This window comes from Notolepis coatsorum, assembly GCF_963971535.1.
Source record: "Notolepis coatsorum genome assembly, chromosome: 16".
NCBI lineage: Eukaryota > Metazoa > Chordata > Actinopteri > Aulopiformes > Paralepididae > Notolepis > Notolepis coatsorum.
In genome coordinates, this window is record NC_140180.1 from 20,600,963 (window position 1) to 20,613,585 (window position 12,623).

At 47.6% G+C, this 12,623-nt stretch overlaps 1 protein-coding gene across 1 annotated transcript in view; it reads right to left on the bottom strand.

Annotated features, from left to right (window-relative positions):
* Window positions 1-10,945, bottom strand: part of LOC311242920 (neuroligin-3-like) — a gene marked incomplete at both ends in the record, with an annotated part of 81,593 nt that extends 70,648 nt beyond the window's left edge. Inside the window, 3 exons of the mRNA XM_084331985.1 lie at window positions 610-669; window positions 9,242-9,301; window positions 10,462-10,945. Of these exons, the coding sequence (XP_084188111.1) occupies window positions 610-669; window positions 9,242-9,301; window positions 10,462-10,945 (604 nt within the window). The remainder of the gene's footprint in view (window positions 1-609; window positions 670-9,241; window positions 9,302-10,461) is intronic.
* Window positions 10,946-12,623: the final 1,678 nt, after the last annotated feature.

A 12,623-nucleotide genomic window follows, 5' to 3' on the forward strand; every position in this document is an offset into this window, starting at 1 on the left:
AGACAGAGAGAGAGAGAGAGAGAGAGAGAGAGAGACAGAGAGAGAGAGAGAGAGAGAGAGAGAGAGAGAGAGAGAGAGAGAGAGAGAGAGAGAGAGAGAGAGAGAGAGAGAGAGAGAGAGAGAGAGAGAGAGAGAGAGAGGGCTCTTTGCCGCTGCTGGCCTTGTAATAATGCTTTCTTCAGTCACTGTATGGGATATTAAAATGGCTCGGTATCTCCAGGCTCACTTACTGGGTTCCATCTGAATCTCCTCCTCCCGCCCCCAGAATTAAATTCATAGGGACATAGAAATCCATAAACCTCTCTGTCTCTCTCTCACGCACGCACGCACGCACGCACGCACGCACGCACGCACGCACACACACACACACACACACACACACACACACACACACACACACACACACACACACACACACACACACACACACACACACACACACACACACACACACACAATCTTATACACAGGACATATCTTATGGACAACACAGGTAATAAAATGACTGCATTTAGAAAAGGGGAAATAAAAAAACATGAGCGGAAGAAATTATTTTTTATAACTGAGTAAAAGAAACCATGCATCATCTATGTTCACCACGGGAAATACCTTCGTCTTCATCACCGTCGTTATCCGATAAATCCTCGCCCTGCTTTTTTGCGTGGGCCCCTATAATGTGGAAGCGGGGAGAGACACAGAGAGGCACAGGGAAATTCAAAATAGCATGTTTGTCAAGACAGAGATGCGGAGGTAATTCAGCACAACGCCATTGCATTATTGGAGACCACGTATGAATAATAATTACATTGGAGTGAATACATGAATTGCATTATAGACAAGCATTCAAGGACATGTCTCATTAACACACAGAGCAGGTACAATATGAAAAAAAAGAATAATAATAATAATGTTCAAGACTGTAATAATTAATAACTTTCCCCGGGAAAGGACACGTCACAATGGTAGTTCATTATTAAACATTATTTCATGGGTAACATTATGAATATTGCACAATTGTATCTATTACAATGGACTTACGGTATCAGTTGTATTACAATTAACTAGGCTGCACACATGGTTGGGAGCAGAGTCATACCAGTGGCTTCACCCGAGCGAACGAGTCCTTTAGGAATCCAACAGGAAAACCCTGTGAGTCCTATATACAAAACCTTGGGACATTTCTACCGGAGTCTTCTATAGGTGACTAACAATACAATTGACTTTCTTACTTCCAACGCTTGTATTAGTTCCAAATCACAATGGATTCTGAATGGATTCTATGGAATTTGGAAGGATATTATTCGCATTGGATTCCGAAAGGATTTTTGACCTTGACTGACGGGAGGAGTATGTTCAGTGCTAGGCTCACACTACCCAAATGCAGCACTGAACGGCACAGGAAGTCCTTCATTCCAACAGCCATCAGACTATACAATGCATCACTGTGCCTCACTGCATGCATCACTGAGCACAGAGTGGCAGTTACCATCTTCCTGGACTTAGTTTGACACAGCACTGTGCAATATTACACCTACTGTAGACCTCAGTATATTTTTACTGTATTTATTTACTGTATATTTTATTCCATTTTTATTCTATTTTACTCTACTCTTATCCTAGGCAACTTGATTTGATTCGTTGTATTATTCTAATTCGTGACTTGTTCTGTCTAAATGTTTAAATGTTGAGCGATTTGCAGTGTCAAATTTCCCACGGGATAATAAAAGTATTTCTATCTATTCTATTCTATTCTATTCTTTGCAAATTGGCGCCGTTCAAGTGGCCGTCTTCTATGCGGTCGCTGAGGTCAACACCTGGACTTAATAATGCTTGCAATGCAATATCCTGGACACGGTGGATGAAACCGTTTTTTGTTCATTCAATGATTATGTCTGACCGTAAATATGAGGATTCTAAAGTAATTGTGACTGTTTTTGAAAACTACTGGAACCATAGGACCGGTGTGTGAATCCATAAATATCTTGTGTCAACACAATAAACTCCCTAACTCTGAAATGTAGACATAGAGGGCCGGGTCAAAATATCTACATTACTCCTAATAGAGTGCATTTATATAGCGCTTTTATCCAAAGCGCTTCACAACTTATGCCTCACATTTATCCATTCACTCATACATCCCACAGACCGACGGCAGAGGCAACCATGCGAGGTGCCGACCAGCTCATCGGGAGCATGTAGGGGTTAAGTGTCTTGCTCAAGGACACTTTGACACGCTGGAATCAAATCGGGAAAACGACTGCTCTACATCCTGACCTGAGCTACTCGCCCCTACTCCTGTATCGTCTATCTGCAGTATTGGGTCATGGGATTTCTTGGGATTCTAAATCGCTGGCAGAAAAAGTAAATACTATGCCGGGCTTCTGACAAAAATGATTTGAGAATGTTACTTGAAAACCACAGCTTCGGTTTGACACTGTATCACACTGTATCACACTTCCCATTACCACGCGGTCCAATTATGATGAACGCAAATTGAACATGGAAATGCATGGCGAGTGCGATGAGAGATGAAAACATCTTCCAAGCGTCATTTCTCAAGCGACAACGGGCCAATTGGACAAAGCAGAACCGAAAAGAGGGCGGGGTCTGAGACGGGTCAATTCGGCGAAGGCTGAAGCGTTCGCGCCAAATGAAGCCCAGGTTGAGCGGAGTAGCTTTGCCGCCGAGTCCTGACTGAGCGATAGTGCTTCAGACGCGGTATGACTCGACGGAAGGCTGGCGTCGACGGGAATACTGTGACTGATTCACTGTCACTGTGAATCCTGTTTTTCTTTGTGTCTGCATCAAATGCCAGGGCCGTAATAGGAATCGTAAACATGCCACATCCTCTGCCGTCCTGCACCGAACCCGTATTTGACCTTGACATTTTTTTTAATGATGTAGCAGTGATACCGAGAGCGACAAAAGGATTGTAACAATGAAGCCAATTCTGGAAATGACTCGCATGCCTGACTCCAGGGTTGATAAGTCGCACAGGCTTTGGAATGTGCTGCATTCAGCAGAAATGACTCGCATGCCTGACTCCAGGGTTGATAAGTCGCACAGGCTTTGGAATGTGCTGCATTCAGCACAACAGCTATTTATCCATGTTCCCTGATAACTCAAACGACCAAGAGTCGCCGTTTATCAAATCAGTTTGAAAGCGGCCCACTTTTGAAGAAAATGAACACTTCCTACCGAATAGAAATGCATGCAAACAGACATAGTAGCTAACATTGGAATTGTATAAGACCACCCCCCCCCCCCCCCCCCCACACACACACATACACACACACACACACACACACACACAGCTAAAACTCGAGAGACTCCCTTACTGAATCCACAATTCACTTAATACATTGTAAAAGGGGTGCATGTTAAATGAACTGCCTTGCCTTTGGTGGGAAAAGGTTCTCTGACAATAGATGGGCCTTGGACTTAAATATTAGAAAGGTCAGAATGTGGAAAGGGAGTTAGTGAGACGTGAAACGTTGCAGCCTTGACAATTTAGAGCTGGTTATATTCCGTCTCCAGTCCTCGGGTGGCCATTTCTCTCTTTCAGAGTCCCTGTTTCTGTCTTCTCCCTGTCTCTCTTCCTGTCTGCTTTCTCTCTCTGCCCACCCCCCTCCTCTCGCTCTCTTTCTATCTCTCTCTCCCCCCCTCTCTCCGTCTCCCAGTGTAGAGGGTAGGGAACAGCTTGGGAAGGACACATTAGATGGAATGATGGAGAATGCAGCGGAAAGGTTAAGGAGGCAGTAATCCCGCCGTAAAGGACAGCCAAAACTCACACAGCGCCTCAGCTGCCCTCAAAATGAAAAGCAAACACAAGGCTCGCCAAGTTGTCTGTCTGCAACAAGCATGGTCGGGGGGAAGACACAGGTTGCACATCAAACTACAACTAAACGCAACATGCCGACATCGCGGACGTCAAACCCAGAGGAAGCTGTTCTCTGTTCTTGAATCCCAACGAACCAGGGCATTTTTATGTCGCCATATTCCTCTAATTAAAGTCAGACTGTGTGCTAATATCTTAAAAAAGCACAGTCCAAACCCAGCGGGCTTTTGTACATTATGTAAGCATCTTTCGCATCGAAAAAAAATAACTGTATTTCTTTTTTTATGTGGCATTGGCTGCTTTCAAACCCGTTCACCCTGGTGCTTGAAAGCGACCTTAAATGCTGATCTCTCTGTCTATCTCACGTGAAAACAGGGAGAATGATTCGCAGAATGTACATGTTTCATGATAAACATGGGACTGTGGAATCTGAAGGAAAAAGCGCACAGAAGGTTGCAATGCATAGAATCAATGTTGCAAAAACCATGGGATTCTTACACAGAAAGCTCGGCTTCGAGCCAGCTCTTCTGTCTAAGGCCAGAAGGTGGTTTATTTCTGGTCCACGAGACGGTATTCCGACGCTTCCACATGAAACGCAAAGCCAAACCAAAAGGTTCAAGCTTTGTCATTTCCCTTGTGTGGACCGTGGAGCTTCGCCGGGCGTTTGATTCTAAACTTCTCGCCTCTCTCTCTCTCTCTCTCTCTCTCTCTCTCTCTCTCTCTCTCTCTCTCTCTCTCTCTCTCTCTTCTGGGCTCGGGACAAACAAAGAACAGAACAGAGATATTGAGCCCTGGGTTGACTGCGAGAGCCGGCCAGCTCAGCAGCGGGGGGGGGGGGGCTCTGAATAGGGACTTCCTGCTTAAGCCGCGTCTTGCATCTCAAGTCGCGGTGAATGAAGCCGCCGCTGGTGGCCGGCTGCGGCCCGCACTCATGCTACGGGTCATCCTCCGTCCCAGATACGTTTCACAGAGGCGCTCCGCTATCAGACAAAGGACATCCGCTGTATTTCCAAATCATACGGGCCGATATTTGTTCTTTTCTTCTCCGTAAAGCGTTTCCTTGCCCTTGCCACGTTCCTCGGTAGCCCCCCCCACCACCCTCCTTGAGGCTTGAGTCGGTCATCCAAAGGGATTTCCATGGCGTGTTACCGTTTGCCATGGCCAAGACTCGATCTAAGTGGGATTGGGCCTCTTTTGCAGTTTGCTCTCCAGCAACTGGAGGTCAGCCTTCCGGGAGAAGGGAGGGGAGGGGAGGGGGGGAGATGTCAAATATTTCAGCTGGGGTAGTTAATCTACCGTTTTTGGCAATGGACATGGCCGCTGGGTACTGGCACCAGACTTCATATGATGCCTCTGTTTGCGCATAAGAACGCATGAGGAGGACTGAACCAAGCTGAGATTTACAATACGATTGTGTGGCACTCGTCTCAAATGGTCTCGTGATGAGGGCATAAACTAGGGCAGAGGTTTCTCTGCCAGGGCCTGGCGTTATCCAGAGAGACCGGTCGGGAACATGGGGTAGTACAAGAAGAGACAAGAAGACAGTAAACGGCAGCAGAAGATTGCGTGGGAAAACAAACAGGCAGCACAAAATGACCGTGCCTTATTATCGCCGCGACTCTGGCCACAATAAGGAGCTCATCACAAGGGCCCGAGGTCTTTACAGGTGCTCTATTAAAGTGCGGCAATCAATTACACAAGGGAAACTCTGCTGGGGATAAAGGGTGACCTCATCAGAGTTTGTCCTCACAACATTGACCCATCTCCAGCCAAATCTAGCGATGTGGAACGGCATAGTGCTTCGCTGTGTCCCTGCACATCATTACCCCTCTCCTCACTCCATTCACTCTAATTCCGAGCAGAGGGAGGGAAATGACCGAGTGATATTACCCACAGGCTCCGGCGTCCCAGGCCCCCGCCGCCGCCTTGCTAGTCCGCGCGCGTACAACGAGGGCTACGTCCCCGCTGCTGATTTAGCAGGCTGGGCCTCCTCTGCGTGACCTCAGGGGGCGCTACCCGCCTGGACGCCGCGGTGCCGTTGCCCGGGATGACTACGAAGAAGGTCAGCCGTTGTTCTCTCACCGATGACATTTCGTTCACGGCGAGCGGCGGACCATTACGCCGAAGTAGCGCGGCCGTTCTTCAAGCGTATATTGAACGCGCCATTGTGGCCGCGGTACCGGCAGGCGGGCCTCTCGAGACGGCGGGAGCATTACCCGCTAGTCTAAGAGGGGAGATACGCGGGGAACATCGCATGAATACGGTTCCTGTAATTGCCAAATCCTACCATTGAATAATGACAATCCACACTGAATAACATAACACGTCTGTCTAGGTTGGGGAAGCAGACTTTGTCTCGGGCTGTCTGACCGGGACTGTGGGAGTGATTCGAGTCTTTGATGTCTTGACAGGGAGCTACACTCCATGGTGTGTGAAGCCTGTCCTCCCAGTTTCTGCTTGAATACATCTTTGATGTAAAAATGCACCATGTGATTCCCCCCCGCAGTTCATACAGAGACGCATCAGAGGCGTTTCAGAGAGGGAGACAAACCCACTCGTTCTCATTTCCTGCTTTTGTGTCAAGGGCACTGTGAAAGGAGGACGGGTCACTGCTAGGGATGGGTACCGAATTCGGTAGTTTTGAGGTACCGAACCGAAACACGTCGGTACTATCAAATCAAGTGAGATTTTTTTTTACTTTTTTCTTTTCATGTCAACGTTCACACGCACAATATATGCTTACCTAGGATTTGACTTGATTCAACAACAAAGCAGTCGGAGCAATGGCAAGCCGAAAACTGTCGAAATTGTAGTTATTTGAAGTTTGGATTTTTTTTCATGACTGAGGTAGGTAAATTACATTTCTTGAGACTAAAGTACCGAAAAAAGGTACCGTTGGGTACCGGTATCGATTCACAGGTACCGGTACCGGTATCGGTTCAAATGTGAAAGGTACCCATCCCTAGTCACTGCGTCACTGTGTAGCGTACGTGTGAACGTACGTCGCCGCCAAGTGTGGAAACTTCGGCCGACATTGAGTTGAATTGGGATCAGACGCCTCCTCGTTTCTAAGCAGGTTATTACCCCGGATGTCAGAATCATCTACAATTTGTTGCATTGTTAACTAGGTAACGATATTATTGGTATATATAAATAAATGGGCTCTGGGGTTACCTGGCCCTAGGTCAATATTGGACCTTCTCTGACAAGCACAATGGTGTTCTGAACATTCTGGCACACCATGTAGATCCAGAGGGAGACATTTGCCTGTTGATTAACACAATCTCCAAGTGTAGCCTATAGAAGAACATGGTCAAGGACATTATGCTTTTTCTTGTTAGTTAAGTAGACCTGGACATTGATACAAAGCATCGTGCAGTTGCTAGGCAACAGTCAGCGACATAATTCCATAAGGTTCTTATGGATACTTTTCTTTTTAAAACAAGCAGTTGTGGTGAAAGCATGGTTCAGTGTGCCTCTGCTCCGCCATTCAGGCCACTTGGCGTTTTATAAGACAGTTAATGGAAAACAGATCATGAATTAGCACTTAAAGCAGTATGACGAAATAGATCACAATGGATCCTTTTCAAAGACGTGTCGTCTCGGGGGGGAAACGCGGCTCACAACGTTATAACAATGGGCCCGCTGGATTTAGGTGTGCCATTGGGCCAGCGCTGATGAAAGCCCATAACACAGGCCTAAAACAAAGAAGAAACTGTTCACCCTGCAATGACACGTTTGTGAAAAGTGTACATTGTGAAATGAGATACACCACACCACAGTCATCAGAGATATTCATCACCAACACATTGAATTATGTAAAACGTGAAAGTTGTCGACGGGGCGTTCTTCAATACACTTCAGAGTTATCAAAGGAAAACTTGATCTTTGTTGTTTAATAGGCTCAACCAAAACAAAATCGGTCACAGAGAATGGCGTCATTGTGTCGCCTAGGAAGTATAAAGCACGCTTCAATTTGGCATAGGCCGGGGTTATTAAAAGCTGGGACGGTTTAGAAAATAGGCACAATTGAAAGAAAATAAATAGTTTCCAATGAGATTGAAAATCACAGCCTTTATGTTTAAGAGAGCGGCTATGCAACAATCACCGCTCGGCACAATAAACGTGTCACAAAACCAACATGTGAAGCAAAGACCATTTTCTCATTACTAAGCATGGGGGAAGATAATTGAAAAAAATCCAATTGGAGATGAATATTAAAGAGATATTTCTGTGTGTATTCTATACAACTGGGACTAATTCAGAAGCAAAAGTGCCCGTAGGGCCGGTCTGTCTCCCGACAAAATTGGTTTACCAAAGTCGAGTGTGAGAGCTCCCACAGAGAGGCCAATAACGGCCTCCTGCCTCGGAGAAAATCAACCACAGCAAGAGGCCTCATCGCCGAGAAAGACTGTTTACTGGCGAGCGGAGATATGCTTGGGATCACATCTGGAGGCTACCGGTAAGGTCCTCCAGTGCCTCTGGGCGAGTGAAGAAAATGCGCCTTTTATTAAAAGTGTATTTCTTTTGTTGTACCTATTGATAATGGAATCTGGACCGCGCTTCTCCCTGGCAGAGGGCTTAAGCGTTTTGCAACGCGGACGGACGAAAGCCGCGGTGACAGTAAAATGCCCCTTTGAACAATTGAGAATAATACATGTGAGGGAGAACTGGGCCCGTCCTCTTTCCCGTGGAAATGTAATCAACAACAGAGGCTCAAATGCTCTCAGTTGTCGTCTTTGACAAATACTTCCAATAAGCCGGGCGTCTTAAGTGCTGTCAGAGCCCCGTCTGAAACATGACCAAAGTTCCTTCTCAACGCCGACTCTGATTTTCTATCTGGGGAGTTTAATTTGGCAATTTTGCTTCTGACTCAATCAACAGTCAAACCTGTATTTAAACATTTATCGAGCTTAGTGACACGATTAAAAAAAGGTAATTCATTCATTCAAGCTATTCGTTGCACACGTTGTTGATGCGATAATGTTTATGGGGGGGGGGGGGGGGGGGGAGGAGGAAATACACAGTTCATTCTTAAGACATTGCCGTCTATTCATTTAAGGCCCTTACTTACTCGAGGGAGTCGCCTCCACCCTTACAGTACCACACACACACACACACGCACACACGCACACGCACACACACACACACACACACACACATACACATACACATACACATACACACACACACACACACACACCACACGTCATTCACGCGTCAAAGGTTAATCTGAGTCCCATGTTCGCTCCAATCAGCACTTTGTATCCAGAGTTGATGGGCGGCGACGTCACGCTGGGCTTTGAGAGGAGGACGCACCCGTCACTCTCCTCTCTCTCTCTCTCTCTTTACTCTTTTTTTCAATTTCTCTCTTTCACTCCACGTTTTTTTGTTTTTACATACCTCCTTTTCTACACATTTTCTTGTTGGGTTTCCTGGCACATTCCTTGGATATTCTTTTGACTGTAAAATGAATAAAAAATACTACAAAATAACAGAAGGCTGTGGGAGAAGGCCGCAGGAGTCATGCAACAGCTCAGACTGACTGAGACCCTTCTGCCCCCCGCCCCCCTCCTCCCCACCCCTTAGTCATCAACAACAAGAACAACATAGGACCTATTGAGAAAGTAACTGGGGGTGTTGCTGCAGAAATATTCCAATATGGTGGAATGAATTTGCTGCACCCTGGGACACAGGAAGCCCATACTTACATGCACTTCTATGTAAGACCCATTGCAGCCACACAGCAGCAAAACTGGACTTTATTTATGGACAATATTTGTTGCAGTGGGTTGTTCGTTTATTTACATTTCTTTCCACATTACAATACGATAAACTCCTACCATTACGTCGGCATTATCAGTTTGAGCGAGTGTGCCCTTAAGAGGGCCCTTCCGATTTGCAAGCCCATTGTGCTGTGTGGGTCTCCTTGGTAACATAATGGAGGGACACCAGATAGCCTACATGAAGGCGCGGTTGGTACGGTGAAATTTGCAGTTTGCAAAAAACACAAACTCTGGATGAACCCAGGAGAGTGTAAGGGGTCTTACATGATTCAGGCTGATGCCACAGGCCTCTCGTGTACCAGATAGAATATTTCACCAACCCTACAGTAGATCATTCTCATATGAGGCAGGCTAGAAATCGCTAAGATGGCTACGATCCCAAGAACAGTCAAGACAGGTGAGGGAAGGGAGGTGCACCGAGATCTCTACAGTAGGTCCAATCTGTTCCTCGTCTGATTGGGTTTGTTTTCAGTCTCATTCCTGATTGGCTGGTCATTTGTGTGTTTTTTTGTTGGGGGGAAGGGGGGGGGGGGGGGGGGCGGTTACTTTTTTGCCTTGTGTAAAACACAAAAGAGGAACCTCTAACAGTGGCATGGGTAGGGGAGAGTTGATGAAAAAGAACTGCATGGAAGATCAAGTCAGGATGGGAGATGGGTGAATATACAGACACCGCATGCACCAGACAACAGGTCATGCTCCTGACACAATACAAGGGGTGACACAAAGTATTAAGATAAGAAGACAGAGGAGGAGGAGGAGGAGGAGTCAGGAAGAGGAAGAGGAAGAGAAAGAGAAGGGGAGGTTTTTGGCTCTGACTTGTATACCCGACACACTCACCATCCTCGGTCGGAACATAGATGTTTAGATACAGACAATCCTCGTTTTGATCCTGTATGTACGTGGCAACTATATCCAGGTTGAAGGTGAACCATATTGGCATCATGATCTCGGGCACGGCGTTGTGAATGTTCTGCGGGCAGACGGGGGAAAAGTGGGTGGCGTTCTTGATCCCCGACCAAGAGGAAGGGGGCTCGGGGGGCAGGAAGCGTTTCTCCCCCACCGGGGAGGCGGCGTAGGGAACGCCCAGGTACTGGTCCACCGGGCCCAGGATCTCACTGGGCAGAGGCACCCTCACGCCGCGCAGTTTCCCATACTGCGTGTTCACAGTAGGGTGGTAGTTCTGGCCCCTGACGGCCACAGAGCACCAGCAGAAACTCAATATCCACAAGGACACGCTGAAGCTGGCGCAACCGCGGTGGTGGGCACCGTGCCAGTTCCGCGAGGGGAGGCGGCTTCTCCTTGGCGGCGAAAAAAACCACATGGTCCTTGTGAGTGAGTGTGTGCGACTGCAGATGACCAACATACACCGCTGGGGCTGTCCCCGACCCCCCCACCCCCCCCGGCCCCGCCCCGCCCCCCCCCCCTCAGCAAACACAGTCTCTCCGTCTCAGCCCCGCAGCCCAGCCCCCGGGGAGGCGGTCATCAGCCACCACACTGGAGCTCAGCAGCTTGGAGGTGATGAAAAGGAAGTCCCAGTTCTCCTCTCTCTCTCTCTCTCTCTCTCTCTCTCTCCGAGGCTAGGTCTTCATTAACCCTCTGCTCCCGTCAGATCTTCCATCCCGTGCTGCTGGAACGAAAAAAAGAGAGACGGGAAAATTAATGACAAGTCCTCGACAGAAGCGCCGGTTTGCGCTAATTTATATATAATTAAAAAAAAAAAAGTATTCACCCATTTTTATAGAACCAAGGAGCCCTTTACGCTGCCGTGACATAAAACCGGCTCGCATAAACACGATAGCGGCTCTTAATGCCACCATCAATCTGCACAATCAAGGACTCATCTGCTTAAGCTATTAAACAACTTAGAATTAAGCGTCTACTCTTGGCAATGTGTGGCTGATAAAAGATTGAACTGGGATCTGCGGAGGGGGGCTGCGACGACTGTCAAAATGCGGCATATAAAGACGCTCTACCTTAAGTGGGGGGACGTTAACATTAACAATGCATGTCTGGGAACCATGCTGTTAGTGTTTACCCAAGAAATCCCTACAAGCAGTCCAATCAACAAGCGTCTCAACTAGTACTAGCATGAACATATAAAAAGAGCACAATGGAATGTTCATGTTTCAGCAATTTTCTTATCGGCACAGATAAGGACGAAGAGGAATGCATTTTCAATTATTATCTCTCCTGTTGGCTGTTTCAAATGATCACACCTTGAGAAGCGAGGGGGTGGTGGTGGTGGTGGTGGTAATATGGGTCCATGCTCTGTGTGTGTGTGTGTGTGTGTGTGTGTGTGCGTGTGTGTGTGTGTGTGTGTGTGTGTGTGTGTGTGTGTGTGTGTGTGTGTGTGTGTGTGTGTCGTGTGTGTGTGTGTGTGTGTGTGTGAGGAGGAGGAGGGGGTATGGTGCTGTAGGTACAGGCCGCAGTGGGTGCTCCCAGTGACAGCACTGTAGATGCTAATCAACAGTCTCTCAGTGGCACCCGGCCACGGCCCCTTCTCCCGCCCGCCCGCCTGATCCATTTTCAATTTCTGAGGCTTAGGACCCCGTCTCTCAGCCCTCCGCACCCTCCTGCATCACCACCACCACCAGCACCAATAACAATGGAGAAGAAAAAGCCTGCGTTTAGGAGGAGGATATTGCACTCCAGAATGACTGTGTAAATGATTTATAATGTATCGGGAGCCGTTGGAAGGGCCACTAACCAGTCTGAGAAAAGCAATCCTGGCGCTCCTGGAGGTGCCGTTATCACTCTGGAGAGCCCTTGCCACCCGCTGTAGCCGTGGATCAGCAGAAATCCTGCCCCCCTCCCCAGCCCTCACTCACTTATCCACGGAGGCTCTCACTTATTATGAATACACAACAGGTGCCGCTTCGTTCCAGTCGGGCATTTCGTATATATATATACTACCAGGGGACAGGCCCACACACACACACAGCCGGCACGTCACACATTAATACAGATGGGATACGCGCTGCGGTAGTAGCCCCCCGCTG